Source organism: Lolium perenne, chromosome 4 (genome assembly GCF_019359855.2).
Source record: "Lolium perenne isolate Kyuss_39 chromosome 4, Kyuss_2.0, whole genome shotgun sequence".
NCBI classification, from domain to species: Eukaryota; Viridiplantae; Streptophyta; class Magnoliopsida; order Poales; family Poaceae; genus Lolium; species Lolium perenne.
This window is the reverse complement of record NC_067247.2, coordinates 99,704,291-99,726,641: the sequence shown is the minus strand read 5'-3', so window position 1 is coordinate 99,726,641 and position 22,351 is coordinate 99,704,291. Positions and strand designations below refer to the sequence as shown.

Here is a 22,351-nt window from a genome sequence, read left to right as displayed (position 1 = left end):
TAACCTTGTTATTAATAACATCCAATGTTCATGATTATGAAACTAATCATCCATTAATCAACAAGCTAGTTAAGAGGCATACTAGGGACTCTTTTTTGTTTACATATCACACATGTATCAATGTTTCGGTTAATACAATTATAGCATGGTATATAAATATTTATCATAAACATAAAGATATATAATAACCACTTTTATTATTTCCTCTTGGGCATATCTCCAACACCGCCGACAGAGAGAGAGAGGGGTTATCCTGCCCGTTAGATCATACGATCAACGGTCGGCGGGCACGATCCGCGTGACATGGGCTAGACCAATCAGGGCAATGTTGCACGTGTGAGAGAATTTGTGGAGGGAGAGGGCAAAACTGAGTAGTATCAAGAAACCAAGGGCACCTATGTAATAAACAGACTAAGGGATTCAAATATGAGATTTAAAAAATGGAAAATGCGTGTTTTGTACAATAAAACTCATCTTGGCCTATCTCAAACTATTTGCAATACAAATATACATGAGTGTGAGAATTGTGGCCTCATTTAGACAAAGTATGTTTTGGGGAAAGCTGTTTTGGGAAGGGCTTATTGTGGAAAACCATGCACCTTCATAGCTACTAGGTGATTTGAGAAGGCCTTTGAGAAGTGGCGATTTATCTATGACTTATCTATGTTTTGAGAACTGGCAATTTGTGGTAAAGACTCCATGAGTATGTGCCACTATTTTTGGAATTTTTTGCACATTAAATGACTCATTTAACTAGTTAATCCCATTTGTTGACTGTCTGTTGACCAGCTACTTGAGGGTAAAACTGAGCATATTGCACTAGCAAGTATTAGCACTCAAGGGGAAAACTGAGCACACAAAAAATGCTAGTATAATGCTCGAGGTTATACCTGAGTATATCTAAATTTCCAGGGTTAGACTCGAGGACGCGTGTTGCGGTGTAGAAATGAAAGACGTGCAATTGTTGACGCGTAGACGCCGGTCGCGGTGCAGAAGTCGAAGACGTGCAATCGTGGACGCGTGGCGCATTGCAGAAGTCCAAGACGTGCAGACGTGCAGCGGTGGACGCGTAGGACGCGGGTCGCATTAACCACCCCTTGCCTTTATAGACGCCTCCTCCCACTATCTCTGTCACTCTCACTCGCCTACGCAACGCCGCCTCTCTCACGTCCCATCATCTTCTCCAAAGCAAAAACCCTCTCCCTCTCCCTCTCCTCTGCCGGCGAGATGGACAAGGAGAGTGCCAATCCCATCGTCCACGGCGCCGTCGGCTCCAAGCGCGACGCCTCCCTCTTCGATGTCGTCGCCTCAACGGACATCGCCGCCGTCCCCTCAACGGACGTCGCCACCGCCTCCGCCGGTGCATCGGAGGCTGCTGCCGCCGGTCGCGGTCAGATCCCACCGGGATATGACCCCTACGAGCCGGTGCCGTACGTCCCGCCCCCGAACCCCTACGACACCTCCATAGAGGACCCATGGAACGAGGTAACTACGGTTTGCTTCCTTTTTTGTTCCCCATTCCTTTTTGAACCCTATTTGTGCTGGTGTAGATGGATCTGTGGATGGATGAGTATTGGGCTAATATTTGCGCCGATTTTATTCCATTTTGCTTTGATCCCTCCTTGATTTCGTTTAAGATTTGGGGTTCGGCCGTTCGGTTAATTTACGCAAGTAATAATGGGATCTCAATCAGTTAATTTATGCAAGTAATCATAGGATCTCAATCAGTTATTTTATGCACGAATCAAAAGATATCAACCATTTAATTTTGCAAATAATCTTGAATGTGTTCAAGTTCAGATCTGGAATCCGTTTCTTTGCCTATGATGAATCGGTGGGCACAGATTTTTACAGGGAGGGTTCAGCGAACCATTTCTGTGTACAAATCTGTTGTGCATGAGCTTTGGTTCGCTTACACCGTCCCTGTAGACATATAATCGTGTCCACTCTAACTGAGGTTGCCTCTGTTTTTCCTAACTTTGTTATCATGCACGTTAGTCATCGTTGCAACTCATTCACTAATAAATTCCCGTTTGATATGGATCAGCTGTCTGGCAGCGACGTCGGCAGCGACGACGAGCACCATGACGTCAAGACTCGCCAGGTGCTGCGGAGGCTGCAGGTCGGCCAGTACGTCTCCTACCTCGCCGTCGCCAAGGGTGTCTACAGGTGCCCCTTCTGCACTAGGAGGCTCGGCGGCACTGACTTCAACTGCCTCCTCACGCATGCCGAGAACATCGGCCACACCAACCCCAAGGTCGGCACGTCGATGAACCCCAACTCCTTCCGCGCCAAGCACTTGGCGCTCGGCATGCACCTCCGCAGCATCCAGCGGGTGGAGATCTCCGGCGGGCGCATGCCTCCGCTCAAGCCCAAGGCTCCCAAGGGGAGCAACAAGTGGAGGCAGAGGCAGATGGGGTAGGCGGAGTCCTGGACGTGTCTTCTTGCCTCCTCCATTTTGTTGTTGGGATCCCTTTGTTGTTAGCTAGGGATCCCTCGTTGTTATGTTGTTAGTATGATGGTGCTGTACTGCTGTGAAGAACCTCGAACCCTACTATGTTTGGCTGCTGAATGCAGCTTATTATCTATATTATCTATCCCTATTCTACTATATGACCTTGTGAATCGTACATTCCATGTAGATTTGCTTCTAGATTTAACTACATACATATGGACCAGATGGAGTACTAGATTGGGCTCCCTACTAGATTTGCTGCCATATTGGGCAAACAACGAGGGCCAAAAGGCACAAATAATAATTGAAGAAAGACAGAAATGCAAGCTTCTCTAGATTTGATACTAATTAGGTGAAAAAAGGCAGAGAGAAGGAGGCAGAAAAGGTACTCTTAAAAGGGAAATGCCAATGGCCGAGAGAGACAAAACCCAGCTCCTGCTCACGTGCAACCAAACGCTATCTCGTCCTGTCCCACGCGGTCCCTTTCTACCAGCCCCACGCGACGCGGGCCCACACGACACGGCCCCACATGTCAGCACGGAGCGGTCAACTTAACGGGAATCCTGTTGTCTGAGCTGCCTTCTGCGGGTTTCAAACAAGCACTTGGGGAAAACTGAGGAAAAACTAAGGAGCTGGGGAAAACTGAGCACAACTAAGAAACTGAGGGCACGAAAATAGAAATCCCTTTTGTGTTTCCACATTTGGAAGATGTTCATATGGAGTTCTTACACATTGACCTTGCACATGCATTATTCTTGATAAATTTGTGTTGTGCAAACTGTGTTGTGAACATGAAAGGACATGTCATCGATGATGTGTTCCAATATCACACACAAACATAATTTGCTTGGTCTTTGTTGTGTGAAGGTAAACGTGACTTGAGAATGAGCGTCAACGAATGGGTTCAACCCCATACATCTACTACACAAGATCTCTCAATGAGAGCACACCGACATTATGCTAAGGTGACCTCCTTCTACTTACGCTCTCTTGCTAACCCCGTGGAACATTGGCTATGATTTGAGTGTTGTTTGGCTTTTCTTGTGCTATTAGGGCTCTTGACAAGCGAAGCGACATTCAAGTGTGGTTGTCATCTACCTCCTATACAAGTTCATGAAGAGCTATCGTCGAGGACGACTCTTTTTCAAGTGGGGGGAGATGATATGGGGCGGCCTTCGGTCTTCACCGCATCATGTGCTTCATCGCCAAGACGACACGCTAAGGTGAATCTTCTCCTTTACGCGTGCCTCGAATCGCCTATTTGGGACGATATACTACTTCATACTCCGACATATCTTGATGATAGGAACTCGACGACAAGTACGGAGAGAAGAGAGGATGCCATGGAGACCCGAGGATGCAAGGCCGATGTCACGGAGGCATGGAAGAGAAGGAGAAAGAAGAGCTGTATGCTCCAGGCCGGAACTTCCGCCCAACACAGCCGGAACTTCCGCCCAGACACTGTCAAGACTGAAGATGCTCACACAGCAGAGCTGTGGCCGGAACTTCCACCCCTGATGGCCGGAACTTCCGCCCGACCGAAGCTTCCGCCCTCAGGAGCCGGAACTTCCGCCCCATCGAACCTCAGCCAGATGTCAGCCCCCTTTGGCTTGTAACTTACCCCTTCATCCCCTTACCTATAAATAGGCACCTACCCCCACCTTCATGAGGGAGAGATGATGTTTAGATGAATTGGCTTATGCCTCTATTATCCCTTAGTGGATTTGGGAAACCCCCACCTTAGATGATCCATCTATTGTATCCCTCCTTATCCGGATCTTTTCCATTCTAGTAATTCTATCAATTGAGAATCTCTTGCTTTGCAACTCTATTCTTAGTTGGTCTTTTACTCTTTGGACTTCTATTTGGATTTGTCGATCTTTTGCAAGAGATTCTACCTTTGGTCTTTCTCTCGTACTTCTATCGAGTTGGTGGTTCGGGCCAACGAGGATAACCGATTTGTGTGTGTGCGTGTGTTTGTATCGTGTTCTTCGCGTTCATCCACTTCCCCGCGAATCCCCCTCCGCAATCACACTCACCCGGGTCAAACCGTGAAGATTGGGCACATCCTCGGGCTTAGCCCGCATCAACAGGGGAAGTTCAGAGTCTTACCTCTCAGGGTGAAAACCCAAGGTATGGCCTTAACTGGTTGTGTCTGGCAATGTTTTTGTTGGAGGCATTGTTTTGAGAGTGGGGACTATCTTTAAGGTGAAAACCAAAGACCTTTGGTCGAACGACGACGGCGCTGGTGCACTGTTTCCTTCTTGGAGGCGTCGCTTTTGGAGAGTCTGTACTTTAGGTGTTGTCACGATGGTGGTTGTATTATTGTTGCTAGGTCTAGAAGGCTGTAGCGGGACTTTTATTTCTTAGTTTTCTTTACTATTTTTGACTGTTTGCATTCGTACTTCCATTAAGGTGGAGCGTTGTTGCAGAGGCTGGATGTAATTGGTATCTTTTGATATTAATATATTTCCTTTATCTAAAAAATATTTTCCTGAAAATTATTCACAATCATATTTAACCACTTGCAGTGCAAGTATATCTACGCCCATGAATCAGGGATTAGAAAATGGAAACAGAGGCGATCCAAGAAATAGAGAAAGATTAAAATACACATGGCTAACAATAGTTGTTGTTTCCTTCAGCATAAGAAGGTTGTAGACGAGTCCTGTGCAAGAGCAGCTAAACTGACCACCAAATTAAACATGGTAGATACAAGTCTTTTGGCACAAGAGTGACAGATTTAAAGAATTTATGTATTCACCTCAAAACACACAAGTATGTTGCGAGGTGGCAGTGGTTCATGAAGGAGTATGTAAATTCACATGTAACTACGGACACACAAATGGCACCCAAGTTCAGAGTTGAGCTACATACTAGTTGAGCTACATACTAGTTGAGCTTACAATACCTAGTTTGTTCTTTCCAATCCGATCTCTTATGCACCAAGGCAAGAAGTGGCAACCAGGCTCCAGGACCGCATTGAATTTCCTGAATGTTTCTTTGATGGATATAGCTGACTGATCAACATGAACTAAATCCAAAACGCCAAGAATGGTTTATCTGCACAAAGGAAAATATATTCATCAGAAAGTTGGGTAAAGAAAAGCATAATTGTTAACTGTGCAGACTACAAAGGCAAGATTATTTGTGCATCGTGCAAGGATAACCGAACTTTTAGATGATATCAGATATAGCATCAATCAATAGACCAAATACATTCAGTATCAGATCCTCAAAAGGCAAAGCAGCCTATCAAGCTAACTTGGTAGATACAATATTGCAATCAACATTTTGGTTCGAGTTCAGAAAGGCACTGAAATCAAACACAACAAATCAAGCTGTTCAGAATTTAGAAAAAATGGTGCTATTTAACTAAGGAAAACCTTGCTCTGGCTTTTTTCAAAGCAAGAATGCTACTCCTAGCAGAACATAAGTAAGTCATACTTGCTGCAGATAATCGCGGCTTGATCTGCTGGTCCTCTGGTGACCAAAAACAGGTGGCGCCGTGTTCCAAGTGTCACCCACTGTCCTTCGGCTCCGGTAAGGCGGTAATGCACACTCGCGGGATTGCTGCATTACTATAGAGTTAAATAGCCATTCAGTGATACCTAGTGATACCACAAAATTAAGCCAGGAACTTACCTAGCTTGCTTGAGCACGACCAAATCTAGTTGGGATTGATGATCTTCTGATCTACTCCTTCATGTTAGTTAGACCAATGTTGGTGTTGGCACACTTCCTGCAGATATGGACAATAGGGAAAAGAGCAGGGGCTGTTTTGCAAATTTTCCGCCGCGTAGCTTTTGATGTGACGGAGGGAGTATTAAAAATTGAAATCCAACTCGTGATGGTCCGAAGGACCAACCTATGGTTGGATAGTTAGGAGGGGAGACTGGGAGTCTCATTAATACTTTGGTGTCTCATTAAAATGCGAAATATTTTTTAGTGGAAGACAACGTTTTCATCGACAGCGAGACGCCCGTGGTGACTTCGTCAACCTCAAGACCCGTCGGATCAGGTTTTTTTTTTTTTGAAGCTTTCACCGGTGGGGGGGGGGGGGGGGGGGGCGGAGCCCACCTAATTATATTGCATCAAGAATTGTTTTGTAAGTTGCAGAGGGATAGGTAGTGTACCCTCGTGTCCGCTTGCTTAAAGCGGTGAGACCAAAGCGATGATGTTCCTAATTGTTGGATCAGATTTTTGGACTCAGTCTTTTGAAGATGCTCATACAGATAGGATGTACGTGAGTTAATAAAGGTGAGAGTTCGTAGGGCTATAGGGCTAAATGTATATACATATATGTGAGGGTCTGGATTTTGCAAAAAGAAAAAAAGAAACTGGTGATGGTCCGTGATGCCACCTCGCAGTCTAAAGAATCTCTTTCTTTTTTGCGGGGCAGTCTAAAGAATCTCCCGAACTACTGCTAACGTGCGCGTCGGTTTATGCTAGTGCTCCTTTAAAAGAAGTTGCGAGTTTCCGCATTGCTTGGTTAGGTATTCCTTATTGTAGTCGGAGTTTCCGCCAGGAATTCTTGTTTTCCTTAGATGGAACTGCGATCGGCGCGCCGCCTAAGGCGCTCGCCGCCACCGCCGCCGGATGGAGCTACCTCCGGACATCTTCCACGGTCTTCTGACCGCATCAGCGCTCTCTCCGACGACATGATCCTTGTGATCCTCTCGCGCCTCGGCAGCGTCCGCGCCGCCGCGCGCACGGGCCTCCTCTCGCGACGGTGGCGCGGCCTGTGGACCCGCCTCACCGATCTTGTCTTCTGCGGCGATGCGTCCGACACGATCGAAGCGGCGCTCGCCGGCTTCTCCGCCTCACATGTGGTATCTTCCATCCACATCCACATCCGCTTTCCGAGAACACATGACCCGAGCTCGTTGCTGCGCACGGTGGCGCTGCTCTCACCGGCGGAGCTAATGTTCGTCCTCAAGAACGAGGAGCAGTTTATTTGGCCACTATACAGAAGCCCTGTTGCCGACGTTGTTCTGCCTAGTTTCCATCGCGTCACGTCGATTGAGCTAGACGTTGGGCTGCTCAGCATCGGCCCACCGCCGGCCGCCGGTGAGTTTCCCGCGCTTGAGAAGCTGTCCCTCGCTGGCTACATCCTCGACCTCGGCACATTGCTCAGCCGCTGCCCACGCCTCCGGGTGCTCGGTGTCACCTTTCGCGATGCCAATGACCCCCTCTCGCTCCATGCAGAACTCGCGGCGCTCGAAACCGCAGTTGCAGTGCTTGGCCTCACGATGTCCCTCCTCGCCATCGAGACTCGCCGGATTTATGTTGTCAACGCCGCTGGTTTCGGACCCCTTCTCCGCGCCATGGCGAGGCTATCACCCCGGAAGGTTATGATCACTCAGAAATTTGGCGGTCACGAATATGGCAGGGACGAATTTCGCGGACACATCGAAGCCGATCTGCCCTGTTTCCACTATGCTACGTCCATTGATATGGATTTACTCAGCACCGTCCGCTTCACATTACTGCCGGATGGCGAGTTCTCGGCGCTTGACACGCTGTCCCTGCCATGGCGTTGCAGCATTCCCGACCTCGACTCCTTGGTCAGACGCTGCCCGCGCTTACGTGTGCTCAAGGTGGCCTTGGCTACGGGTGATGTCACGGTCCGTTCGGCGTCGTTGCAGGACCTCTCTCTCTATGGTAACATGGAATGTCGCCGCATAGACATCGTCGCGCATGTGCTTAAGAAATTGACGCTGATAGTCTGGACTCGTAGTCGTAGGGAACTCAGTGTGTCCATTTCGGCGCCAATGGTGGAGAAGGTCTTGTGGCAGCGCGGGTATACAACATCGGCTCTTATGTTTGGTTTTTGGCATCTCAAGTGCGCGAGACTAGATAACCGGCAAGAGGAAAACACCCCTGCGTGGATCCCTCGCGAGATGTCTGCTCTGTGGTTGGACATATCTTGGGCTGTTAAGGTATGCCAATTATCTGCGCCCATCCTATTCAATTTACCCACTGAACCCTAATTCGTTTTACCCCTTGTCATCTTGTTTTATATAGGGTCGAAATGGTCCAAGGCTAAACTTTGAAAAAGAGATGGAGAAACTTCTAATTACCAATTTCTCGCTGTTGGACCTAAGTCTCGATACATGTGGACATATTTTTGGAGCACTCGTATTGCTTATTCTTAGCATGCATCGGATTCGTGTCGCCACGGAAAAGCTGAAGATTTTCGTAAAGCGGGGGGACGAGGTAAATTTTCACCATGCTTAGTTATATATGTCTTACATGTGTACATGCCAGCAGAATCTAGTTTTCACACACGGTATACACTCTTATCTATTCTGGAGCTAGCATAAACAAGCAATCATATATTAAAATACTTGTCATTTTATTTTGAAGAGACAAGCATGCCCAAGAAATTGTCCTTGTGGTAAGCCCAAGGACTGGAGTAGTCAAAGTATCTCCTTGCCACATCTCAAAGAACTGGAAATTATTTGCTTCAATGGGGAGGATTACGGACAAGATTTTTTACGGCTTATATCTAAATGCTCGCCAATGCTGAAAAGAGTGACTGTCAAACTGGAAGATCCAGGTTGCGCCACTGAAATCTACAATATTTTCTCTGCGAATCCTTCGGTGAAATGCTATGTCTATTCCATGAATGGTTATTCCATCAATGGTGAACTGGTTCAGCAACCATCTGGTCAGCATACTCCTTGATGCCACAAAATTGTTTCGGATGAGGGAGATGCAAAATTGTACTATTTGTTATCCATGGCCTTGTACTGTTTTCTAACGAGGGAGATGCAACTACGTAATTGTTTTGGTAATGTGGAGTTATCAGAACTAAAAGTGATGCAATAAGTTGGAAGTTTTAGCTGTCGAAACTGATTTGTGTTTTATAGTTCTCATCAGCGTATTTCGTTAGTTTAGACTCATAAGCGGTGAGAGAAAACTCGTCTGCTGCCATTTGGTTATTCCAAATTCAGATACAGTTGTGTGCTTGTGCTACGCTGCACCAAGCATGAATTTCCCAGTTTCGCGATCGCATCAGAGCGTGGAGTGCAATTAAGTAACGAGATGTCCTGTAGTACCCAGTCCCACTACAGGATATGCCAAAGCCGACGCCGTCGCCGCCAACACCAACCCTTCTCAGTTTCAGCAGCAGCTCCGGTTCGTCGACGCGCTGGTCCAGTCCCTCACCGGCCAGCTCCAGAGCATGTACAACCTCGGAGCGCGCAAGGTGTTGTTCCTGCCGGTGGGGAGTTGCCCGTCTCTGCGGGAGCTGAGCTTCGGCAGGGACTGCAGTGCCGAGGAGAAAACCATGGCCGCGCGGTACAATGTGGCGGCCGAGGCCGTGGTGAGCACGGTTTTGAATTTCGTCTGGAAAAATTAAATTTCATCTGAAATTCGCCTATTTCGTTTGGGCCTGGTATATGTACAGTCCGGTCAAATAAATTTGACCTCTTTTGAATTTGCAGCTGGGCCCAAGGTGTAAAATAGCCCAGAGATAGTCCCCGGAGGTATAAAAACTCGATCTGAGCCTTTACTAACCCTAATTTTCATTTTCCCCGCTCTCCACTCGTCTGTACGGCGGCTGCAGGCAACCCAAGCGAGGGAGGCGGCTCTGTCCCGCCTCCGCCCATCACCATCCTTCTACTGAAGCATCCACCACTCCCCAACCTTCTCCTCAATCCCCTACGTCCCATCTGCCGCCATGGAACGTGAAGGCATCCTCAACAGCGGACGTGCGCGCGGTGACTGGGTCGGCGGTTGCTGCACCAAGGAGCGCGACCGGGTTGATGGAGCGCAGCCTGAAGCGGCCGATGGTGGGGTGGGCCACAGGCAGCGCCAGACACAAGCGCTGGCTTTGGAGCTGCACGTCCGCAGGCTGGGCAAGTTGAGAGTAAGATACTGTGATATAGTATACATGTACGATGCATGCTTACTTAGTGGTAGCTTAGATTTTGTAGCTAGCTTGTAGCTGCGTCACTAATTTCTTGCATACTACTGTAAGAAGTGATCAGTCATGGCATATGTGGTCAGGCCTCTTCGTATGATGGCATGAATGTATGATACGATTATATGTATTGTACGAATGTGTTCAACAAGTGTATGCATGTTCAACCTAATTTTTTACAGAATGTGCTAGCTTTTGTTGATAGATTTTCTGTAGTATGCTCATGTGTTACAAAACATCGACTTTGTTTGCATCTTGTTTTCTAAGATAGATTTTCATGTTTTGTAGATAAAGTGCTTGCTTGTGTCGATAGTTTCACTTGATGAAATTTAACACTTGCAATTTATAGGTGATAGAAATGCACCCTTTTGTCATAGGGTGGGCACTGATGAAGCTAGAAGGAGGGGCAATGGCGACCCGAGCAATGAAGATGATGTTCTGATGATGAATGATTCATCATCAACAGAGCCAGCTTGGAGAGGTCAATACTATGTCGATGATAAACTTGTTAATTATGTCTACTCATGGTTTAGTCTGTTTACTCTTAATTAGTTAATCATGTTTTTATTTGATATAGCCATGGATATTGAGTTAAAACTGTGTTAGCTTTGTTTCTTCTTTCTTGTTATCTTTTAATGGATGTTAAATGCATTTTAGCGATGATAAATTGTTAATCATGTCTACTCCTACTTCATTCTTTTTCTATTTCCTATTCTGTTTTTTATTTGATATTATCAAGCATTTAGGGCTAAAACTGCATTTATTATGTTTCTTATGTATGTATATCTTTTAATTCATGTTATGTTGTTATGATAATTCTGTTTAATCCTAATTCATTTTCTTTTTGTAATGTAGGACTTCTAAACAATGACATCTATCATAACTGGAATAATGTCCCAAAGTTTGGTGGGGGGTTTGATTCCAGTATTGCCGCCTAAAGAGTATAGGAGGAGGTGCAACCTGCTTTAGGGACCACCTTGGTGGTATACCAGCTGATGCCAGGGAGTGCCCAAATGTTCCAAGAAATGTGTGTGTTGCAATGACGAAGTCCCGGGATGAGGCAATGCGGAAGAACAAAGAGAAAGAAAATCGCAAGCTTCGTATTGAACGGGATATTATTGAAGGGATGTACCCTCGGGTGATAAATATTGAAGATGATGATGATGAGCACATTCAGATGTCAATTCGCGAGCAACTAAAAGGCAACAACGTCTCACATGCAATTGAGAGGAGGCGCGTGAGTGGCAATGGTGTTCGTGTGTCTTTTGGGAAGTGAAGTATCACTCATACTTCGACCGTAAATTATTAAGCAACAAAGTACTGATGCAACCAAAGATCAACACTGCTTTGAATATTGATGTACTTGGCTAAGCATGGTCAAAGTTTTTTCAAGCAAATGAAATCGTTGATCAGAAAGGTAATTGCTCGTATTTTCGTGTTGTAATGAAGATCACTCAAAATCTTAGCCCAACTCATATTCCAACTGGAAAAGATATTGATGAAAAACATTTGGACAAGAATTATGAATAAACGGGAGAGTGGCTAGAGATTTTCAAGCAAGATTGGAAAAACAATGGTGTAACTGTGATGTGTGGCTCATGGACCGGTTCTACTATTATAAGTCTTATCAATTTAATGGTGTATTACAATGCGTGGATGTTCTTCCATAAATCCGTTGATGCTTCTGGCCATACTCAAAATTTTGGTTAGTTTCTCGTGCTCAAAATTATTTTTATTGATCAATTTGTTTATTTATGCCTTATTATGTTTTCACTGGATATGAAGATGCATCTGGATTTGAAAATGTGTTAATTTCTTTCAATTCAAGATTAATTATGTACATTATTATTGTTTTTTGTTCCAACTTGTGAAAATAACTCTATTTTATTTGTGTCTAATTATAGCACATAATTTTTTTTTAAAGAGATCAAAAAGATTTTTGTTGAAGAGATAGGTCAAGAAAATGTGGTTCAAATTGTAACTGACAATGGGTCAAATTAGAAGAAAGCTTGTTCAACTTTTGTAGAAGAACCGGAGTATACTCATATATTGTATGGTTGACAGGTGTTTCCCACATAGTTAACCTTGTGCTGAAGGACATAGCCAAGTTTCGTGAGGCTGATGTGATAGTTAAAAGTGTGAAGCAAATCTGTAGGTTTTCATAATCATAATAACCTACATGATAGCATGAAAACGAATGTTGGTTGTGAACTGATAAAACTGAATGCCACCCGGTTTGGAACTGTTTTCATGTTTCTTGAGAGTTATCATAGAAAAGATCAGTTTAGGGAATGGATGGTATGTGATGATTAGAAGGAAAGTATTTGGAAGAATAGTCCTGATTCTTTTTTGAGTGTGGATTTGTTGCCACCCGGTGGCACTGCCCCCCATTGGCTGCCGTCTGATTACTTGCTGGAGATTCGTTCTGATCTGCCAGATGTCTGACACGTTGTGATGGATTCTATTGTAAATTCAGTTAGGACCTAATTATACGTTGATGGGCCAGACAACCAATAGAAATGTGCAGCGAAAGACCTGGCTAGCTGAGCACCTTATGCCAGATCTTGCACATGCAAATTTGCGTTTAAAAATAAAAGAGGCATGGCGTGCTGTACCGAAGACTTGCATGCATGGCTCTCTAGGCTAAGCTGCTGAGTAATGCATGCATGTCACCTGAACCACATTTACTGAGCGGCCCCTTTTTCTCTTCGCCAACCTGTGAGCTATCTCGCCAAGCTACGACAGGCACAAGTTTATCCCTATCCTGTTCACTTATTCTTCAGCCAGCCGTAGAAAATGTCCAAGTTGGCGAGGGTCAGCCAGCCAGCCGATGAAGCTCGAAGTACAACGAGGGAGCGGGCGATCGGCGTCCTCGTTGGCGAGGGTCAGGTCCTCCGAGGTCGTAGAAGAGAAGCGACACGACGAGCTGGTAGACCTGCACCACATTGTTCTCGCCGGTGCCGAGCATGCTGGCCACCACATCATTCTCGCCGGTCACGAGAATGCCGACCACCACGTCATTTTTATCGGCGAGCAAGGGATGTCAACATGGCCGACCGCCGCCATGAGACACACACAGTACATCACCGTGTCCGAGCGGGCTAGCGCTGACGTCGACGTGGGCACGTCGCCGATCATGGTGTCTTGCTACGCTCAATATGTATTGTTTTGGCCAGAGAAGATGAACATTGTGAGCCTCTATGCATCCGCACATCTCTCTCTTGTCTCGTCCATTGAAAACAATGTTCGTCCATTGAAAACAATGTGAGTTAGATGACCGAATGAATCGCCATTAATTCTGTACGGTGCATGTGATCGATTCTGCAAGAAAAATCACTACGAGAGGTACGACTTAGACGAAATGAGTCCACACATGCACAACCTGCCACTATCTGACCCTCTGTCTCTTCTGGCGTGTTAGCACTGTTGTATGCTGCACCTTGCTCAGCCGTTTTGCAGGCAGTGTTGTTAATTACAGCTTGAGATTTTATACTTGGTTAGCATCAAAACGAATCTACATGATAGATCCGACGGCAGCCAATTGGGGGGGGGGGCATTGTCACCGGGTGGCAACACCATATTTATCTTCTTTTTTATGATAACTCTCAAGTAACTTGAAAACAGTTCCAAACCGGGTGGCATTCGATCGGTTTTATTAGTTCACCACCAAAATTATTTTTCAAGCTATCAGGTAGGATATTATGATTATGAAAAATCTACAGATTTTTTTCGCACTTTAACTATCACATCAACCTCACGAAACTTGGCTCTGTCCTTCAACACAAGGTTAACTATGTGGGCAACACATGGTTGTCATACATTATGAATGTACTCCGGTTCTTCTACAAGCTTTCTTGTAATTTGACTCATTATCAGTTACAATTTAAACCACATTTTCGTTGCCTATCTCTTCAACAAAAACCTTTTTGCTATGTATATAAAGAAATTCTGCAGTCTAATTAAACATAAATAAAACAGAATTACTTTCACAAGTTGGAACAAAAATAAAATAAAATAATAATGTACAGAATTAACCATGGAAAAAAAGACATTAACACATTTCAGATCTAGATGTATCATGATATCCACTGAAAAACAATAAGGCATAAATAAACAGAATTGATCAAGAAATTTATTTCGAGCATTGGAAACTAACTAGAATTTTGAGTATGAACACAACCATCAACCGGTTTATGGAAGAACATCCGCGCATTGCAATACACCATGAAATTGATAAGACTCGTACCAATAGGCCAGATCCATGAGCCACACATCACAGTTACACCATAGTTCTTCCAATCTTGCTTGAAAACCTTCTCCATTCTCCCTCTTCTTCATAATTATTGTCCAAATATATGCCATCAATCTCTTTTCCAGTTGGAATAGGAGTTGGGCCAAGATTTTGAGTGATCTTCATTGCAGCACGAAAATATGGGCAATTAGCTTTCCGACCAATTATTTCATTTGCTTGAAAAAACTTCCCCCATGCTTGGCCAAGTACATCCTTTGACTCAATGTTGAAAGCATTGTTGATCTTTAGTTGCATTGGTACTTTGTTGCTTAATAGTTCCTTGTCGAATTATGTTGTGATACTTCGCTTCCTAAGAGACAAATGAACACCGGTACCACTCCCATGCTTCCTCTCAATTGCACGTGATGCATTATTGTCTCTTAGTTGCTCCCGAAGTGACATCTGAATGTGCTCATCATCATCATCAATATTTATCAACCCATGCTACATCCCTTCAATAATATCCCGTTCAATATGAAGCTTGCGATTTTCTTCTCTCTCTTCTTCCGCATTGCCTCATTTCGGACTCCCTCATTGTAGCGCACATTTGCAAGCATCTCGGAGTTAGAATCTTTGCTTTGATGCGGTGAGCAAAGAATTTTGATTTGTCCAAAATTTGGAAGAGTCCTGCATTTACAAGTACATATTGCTGATTGGGAATGATGTGAATCTTTTGAAGAGTGTAAAGGATTATTTGAATAGCAAATCTTCTATGAATGACATGTGTGAAGCTGCTTATACAGTAGGCACTAAAATCTTCAGAGATAGATCGAAACGTTTAATAGCATTAAGTCAAAGTATGTACCTAGAGAAGATTCTAAAGAGGTTCAGAATGGATCAAGCCATGAAGGGGTTCTTTCCTATGGTAAAATATACAAAACTCAGTGTGACTCGGATTCTAGCAACTGATGAGGATAGAGAGAGGATGTCTGACATCCCTTATGCTTCGGTCATAGGCTCTATCACGTATGCCATGATGTGTACTCGGCCTGATGTGGTTAGTTTGACTAATCGTTTCTAAAATAATCCTGGATTGGGTCATTGGAAAGTTGTTAAGAATATCCTGAAGTATCTTAAAAGAACTAAGGATATGTGTCATGTCTATGGAGTATGTGAAGAAAGGCTTGATGTAAAGAGTTACACCGATTTAAGCTTTGACACTTAATCCAGGCGACTAGAAGTCTCAGTTAGGATATGTGTTTATGGTGAATGGAGGCACGGTGAGTTGGAGGAGCAAGAAGGAAGCCGCGGTTTCTCTATCTACGATAGAGTCGGAGTACATAGCTGGTTCAGATGCGGGGAATGAAGCTATTTGGCTGAGGAGGTTTGTCAACAAACTAGGTGTGGTTCCGAGTATGCATGACCATGTGGTTCTCTTCTGTGATAATGCAAGCGCCATTGCAAATACAAAGGACCCAAGGTCTCACTCAGTGGCCAAACATATTCCTCGGCGCTATCTTGTGATAAGACACTATGTCCATAACAATGAAGTAAATGTTTGCAAAGTACATACGGATCTGAATATTGTGGATCCACTGATGAAACTTCTACCACAAGCGAAGCATGATCAGCACCAAGAGTCTATGGGTGTTAGATTTTTGCGGAATGTAAACTATTTATTTGTATTCTAGTGCAAGTGGACTATTGGATATGTTCCCTAGAGGAAAATAAATAAATATGTTTTATTGTTATATATGTAATTTTCATAATAAGTTTTATTGCATGCTATAACTGTATTAAGCGGAAACATTAGTACATTTGTGGTATGTAAACAAAACCAAGACCCTAGTGAAATAGTCCATTGATTAATAGATAATCAAGGTTTCCTCATCATGGATATTTATGTCAATTGATAATGGAGTCATGTCGTCGGATGAATGATGTGATGGACTCACACCCAAATAATGTATTGCAATGTGATCCAGTCACAAAGTTCATCATGGCGAATACTACAAAAAAATTGTAACCTAATCCTTAGAATGTGAGGCCATATCTAATCACTATCACCGGAGACTACTTTGACAACATCAGCCGTCACACCATAATAGGGTGATCATAAAGTGTTGCTCAAGTATTTCAAAGGGATGGGTCGAGGCATATGTGTCAAGAGCGGGATTTGTCCATGCATCTGCGTGACGGATAGATACTCTAGGCCCACTCGGTGGCATTACATATAGGAAGCTTGCAAGCATGTGACTAGGTTACGGATGTGATATCGCGGGAACGCTTTGAATGTGTTTGTCGGTAGCGAGACCGAACTAGGTATAGAGGATAAGGAGGGGCGTGCCAAGCCCCAAGGGGAGGAGGTGGTCGGCCGCCCACTTGGTCCGGCCAATCCCAAACCCTAGGGCAGCCGGCAACTAGGGGCAGCGCATGAGGTGGAGGCCCCACCTCCCCTCCTCCCTTCCCCCTATATAAAGAGATCCCTCTCTCTCCCTCATTCATCCCTTGGCTCATTGCCTCTCTCTCCCTCGCGTGTGATTCCCAAGTTCGGGAACGTGCATAAAGGGTGAGACCTCACCATCATAAGCATGTCGTCGTGCTGCTGGAATCTCGGTTAGGATCTTGTACTTCCGCTGCTTCGCTGGACCGGAGCTAGAGGCGTCTATACATCATACCTGTATAGAACTGTGGAGGTGTTGCAAGTTGGAGAACTTCATCGTATGTACTTCTACTCGATCTTGAGATCGATGTCATTGTACATCTTCATCAACGACATTCGTTTGGAACGTAATGCTTTAGATCTTTAAGGGTATGAACATCGAATCCCTTCGTTACCTTACATCTGCATAAAATAGATCTTGAATATGTTATTACGTCGGTATGAAATTTTTTGTTTTTTGCTATGGAACCTTACAGGGAAGACCTCGAGGTTCTCAATCATCGGTTTCCAAGGGCGCTTGCTTGGGGACAGCCAAGTTCTCCAGGAGGGGATGGTGTAATAACTACTTGTTGTACATTCAAGAGCATCTCTAGCAGACCTCTCAAACCGCAGATGGTAAACCCATGTTTACAGGCCGCAGAAATGACAGTTTGAGGGCCAAATATAGCCTCCGCAGACCAGACCCCGCATAGACAAGCGGAATAATCACATATTCGGGAATATGCGGTTATACTAATTTCCTATGCGTGGTTTGGTCTATGCAAAATCGCAGCAAGACTGCAAATTGGACCACAAATTATGGTTTCGCATAGTTTCAACGACATTTTAACAATATGCAATGGTTTTAAACAGCCAAGTTCATAGTCAATCTACGCGATCAGTCAGTGAACACGTCGCATTACTATCAACCAAACCAAAAGCAAGTCTCCGTGTCGTCAAGCTTCCACCACCACCACCACTCGCCGAAGCATCACCACCACCGCCACCACTTGCCGCCGCACGAGCCGTAGCCTCTGGAGCTGCAGGAGCCAATGCCACTTCCCTCCTCCTTTGCAAGATCCCCATCCTCCCATACTCCCAATATTCTTTTGTGTAGACACATCTATGTTGGATGGATCCATCATGATGATTTTGTTCTCCTCCGCAATGGGCTCCTCCATGGTGTGCTTCCCACCCCTTTCACCTTCGGCGACGCCGCCCCATCGATCAACACCGCAACCTCATGATCTTGTGTATCCTCGCACTCCTCGTTGGAGCCGTCACCCACGCCAAGTTCGCCGTTCTCGTAATCCTCCATGACCTCATCATAATCATCTCCAAGCGGAGCGTTGTCGAGGTCAATGAACGCGTCGTTGAGCATGCTCACGAACGACGAAGTACCACCAGTCTTGTTCGTGCTATCGTGCCGCCAAATTATTTATCGATCAACCGCAGGAACACCCTAAACAAGAAAGCGAAGATTTTACCTTGAGGGATCGCGTCGAACACCTCGCGGGCGGTGCCGTCGTTGGCTGCCGGAGCGCTTACCCGTGCCATAGTCAGTGCCACCAAAGTCGCCTTCTTGGGATCCTTCTTCATCGTCGTCTTGTTCGGTGGCAGCTTCTTCGCGCCGGGCCTGACATTGGCCGTCGGGGCCGCGGCGGCAGCGGCAACGCCGACAGAAACGGTGTGATTTCCCTGGTGTGGTTTCCCTTCCGCTTGTGTTTTGGTGCGGCATTGTCGGCGGTGGCCATGGGGACGACCGCGAGCTGGTGGGTGCGGATGGTGGTGGTTGTCCCAGATCAAGATGTAGGAGCAGTCAGACTGGACGATTCGATTGGCGTGAGCTCGGTAGCAACCTCCGGCGGCGGGTGCCATCGCGTCGCTACGGAGGCGTGGTGAGGGGTGGCGGGCAGGGGCGGCGGGATTTGAGCTAGCGGCGTGTACGTGGGAACAAGGGGGTTCCTTCGCACTAAAGCCTCGCACGGATGAGGATCACCCCCAGTTTCTCCCTCGAAACCGTTCTTCTACGGATTCGAAGGCCATGTTTGCCGACCCCTCAAATTTTGTTTCCGATTTTCGCGAATATACGGACATGTTTTCGGCCAGATTTCTTACGGATTGGAGCAATACACGGAGTGTGCCAGAAATGCTCTAACAAAGTACAAGGAGTAAGAGCCGGTGCGTGTTTGTCTATGCAGCTAGACTAGGAAGCAGTGGCGCGGCGGCACGCCGCGCCCGTGAAGCATGCAAGGTATGCGCTGCATTATGGATAGGTAGGGCCGCAAAGAATATTCATACAAAACTAATAATTTCATTACATGGTTCATCGACTTGGCCTACACAAATAGAGCACGACAAACCATAGATACTTGCCCAAAGCAGAACATACTCTTGATAGCCAAAACCTGAAGGATTCAGTAAAGTAAGATGGTAATATGTATAGCTTTGCCACTTTCTAAGACATCAGTAGTCACTTCTATCGTTGGAGGAGAGAATGATAGCTTAGTCTAGCAGGTGTGATGGTAAAACCAAGAGAGGGATCTGCTATTATACATGCCACTTAATAATACTTTATTTGAGGTACTCAATATTACAGTAGCGAGTAGCCCAATGGTCTGCTCACTCTGTTGTAGAGCTGCTGGAAGGGTGGCTCATATCCTACATTTGTGTTGCGGCTGGGCCATTGCAGAGAAAATGACTTCTTCAATACAGGTTCTCTGGATGGCTAGTTCTTGCAGTCCCATGGCCTTTATTAACTTTTATACCTGCTACAAAGGAAAGTGTTACCACAATATTACGTGTTTCGTCATGGTTTATGCAATTTAACTCCAGCTTTGCATTTTTACCTGGATAAGGGTGATGGCTTATTTATCTGGGAGCAATTCTTTGGTCTATTTCTTCTCTTATCGCAGCCTGCATTGCAAACAACGAATATATGGATTTAGACACTGGTGCAATCATACATAATTTGTAAATGTATGCCTTCTTTTCACCGATCCAGTTGATCGCCCCATGTATTTTACCTTATTTTGCTGCCGGTTGCCGGGTTTGTTTCCATGCATACGAAAAATCTGAGGTGGGGGATGGTCTATTGACGCTGGATTAGCTATAAGCAGTATGAGAAGTGTCAGTGTGGGAGTGTACCTCAGCCTAGGTCTGGGTTGATTGGTTCAAGGACGTCTTGAGTGGGCATGTGGCTTCTTGCAGGATCATCAGGTAGATCAGTGGTCACAGATCGCTTAAGTAATTATCTACCTCTGTCCTCAGCATCACATAAAAATGATATGGAGTATGCAACTAAGGGTCAACCACTAAATTAAATACTAAAGATGGGGGGAAAATGGTAGGTTGTGCATACACTCAATTTTTACTGTCCCTGAACAACCAAAAATATGATTAACATTATATATAGATAAAATCAGTGTATTATAAAAATACCAAAACAACCATATATATAGAAGGTTGGCTAGCTGGTATAAGCCGCTTTGTCCCTATACTTCACTTGCCAGCTGTGAATATTTGACATGACCCTGATTGCAGGAATTAATCAACATACCTGCCATATCTCTATTACTCGGTGTGAATCATTCCTGGAATAGTCAAGAAAGCAGACACTCCGCAGATGCGCAATTGAGTTATATCATCCATGGGAAAGGGACCTCACAGTACATAGATGGTTCAGTTGTAGGCAGAGTAAAATAAAAAAGAGAAGAACACCATTTACATGCATAGATGAGAGAGAAGGAGATCTAAGTCGCCGATGCTCTTGCGGTTCAAAGTTACATAAAAATGGCAGTTCAGTTTTAAGTCGTAAACACTACTTAGGAAACATAATGTAGATGTGCACCAAGTTTATTTTGAAGTACTTCAATATATAGATTGCATGTACGCCAACAGCGCAATGGCATGCTCACCCCATGCAACGATGTTTGCTTTCTTGCATAAAGCACTGTACTTGATAAATATGTAACCATGACATGTTTTGGAAACCACTAATTGCCAGAACAATGTACCTCCGATACTTGATGTAAATGTGAAATCTTTCTTATTCAGCTGCCCTAAAAGAGGTGTAACATTGACTACATGAACCAAACCAGGCATGTACAATTCATATCATGTTAGTGAAAAATTCATTGTATGCATGTGAGGTTATCATACCTAAACCAATGATTTATTTCGTGATCTGAAAACATAATGTTTTGCTTCATTCCAGTTGCTCACGATGTGAATATTCTTTCAGTCCTGAAGGGGTGGTCGACTTATCTATATGTTTTTTTTCCGCCTCATAGAGGGTAAAACGCTCTATTGTGTAGATGGAGTCCTCCTTAAATTGGTGCCTGAATTGATCCACCCGGTAACCAGGCACTGACTCTTCCATTGTGGCACTCAGCAGGCATCAACATATACAAAATCATCTGACCTAAACAAAATGGATAATGCAATCTAGCGAAAGAAATAAAAAGAAGTCGGCCACAGTTCTATGAACAACCATACAACATTAGTCGTTCTAAAAAATAGAAAACAGTAAGCATGCAACAATATTGTTGGCCCATGTTAACTTTTGTAGTACGTACTGTCTCCGCTGTGTAGTCATATCGAACCTGTGATCCGCGAAAGAAGCAAAAGAAGCTGGCCACTCTAGTATAGCAACTACGCTACAACTGAAACATTAACCTAGTGTGCAAAGCCTGAATTTAGTAAAATCAAATTTTGATTAAATAGCTGGGACTATGAACTATGAAGCATTGAAATGTCCAGTGGCAACCAATAGTCTATCCACTGTGCTATTTTGTAAATATTAATTGTTGGGAATATCAGTCGACCATTGCATAAATCATAAAAGATCTTAAATAAACCATGGAGATGTATACTGCTGCAACTGGTGAAATTTAGTACTAACCTAGCGTTCAATGAAAACAAAGTCAACTTCAAAGAGAGCCCTTGAATCGGATCTACAAATTTCCAGGTTCAGCCACCGGTAGAATCACTTGCCATTCATAAGAGCTCAAGGACACGTTCTTCAGCAGTGTCCCTTCCATTGGTCAGATCGGATACTGCATGGAGCACTGCAACATCATGAGCCTTCATCTATTATTGAGGCACATAGGAATGAACAGAGAAGGCAACGATACTTGCAACCTAGAAAAGAGATCACCGGAAAACCGTAGAAAAATAGTTTCAAATCTAAGAAACACAACAATAAACATGTGGAGGGCATTATGTGAGGAAGAGATTTAACCTGTTGTTTTTCTTCTTCTTCCAGCCACCGCCGTTTTTCTCCGCCGGCGGCCACTGGCTGCTCCGCCGCGA

At 44.8% G+C, this 22,351-nt stretch overlaps 1 protein-coding gene, 1 long non-coding RNA gene and 1 pseudogene across 2 annotated transcripts; 2 read left to right on the top strand and 1 right to left on the bottom strand.

Annotated features, from left to right (window-relative positions):
* The first annotated feature begins 7,002 nt into the window (after nt 1–7,002).
* On the top strand, nt 7,003–9,821 carry LOC127347039 (uncharacterized). The gene is made up of 2 exons (XM_051373268.1): nt 7,003–8,119; nt 9,535–9,821. The coding sequence occupies exons 1-2, from the start codon at nt 7,003–7,005 to the stop codon at nt 9,819–9,821; spliced, it is 1,404 nt and encodes a 467-aa protein (XP_051229228.1).
* Nucleotides 9,822–10,142: 321 nt separating this feature from the next.
* LOC127347038 (uncharacterized) lies at nt 10,143–12,095 on the top strand (annotated as a pseudogene).
* Nucleotides 12,096–19,344: 7,249 nt separating this feature from the next.
* On the bottom strand, nt 19,345–21,636 carry LOC127293451 (uncharacterized). Its single transcript, XR_011742714.1, has 2 exons — nt 19,888–21,636; nt 19,345–19,806 (listed from the first exon to the last, which is right to left on the bottom strand). It is a non-coding gene; the product is annotated as an uncharacterized lncRNA (long non-coding RNA).
* Nucleotides 21,637–22,351: the final 715 nt, after the last annotated feature.

Excerpts from the sequence above, each read along its gene's own strand:
- LOC127347039 (XM_051373268.1), top strand. The coding sequence starts at position 7,003 with ATGGAACTGCGATCGGCGCGCCGCCTAAGGCGCTCGCCGCCACCGCCG. Across the intron at positions 8,120-9,534 it reads GCAGGACCTCTCTCTCTATG|GATATGCCAAAGCCGACGCC; the intron begins GTAACATGGAAT and ends GTCCCACTACAG.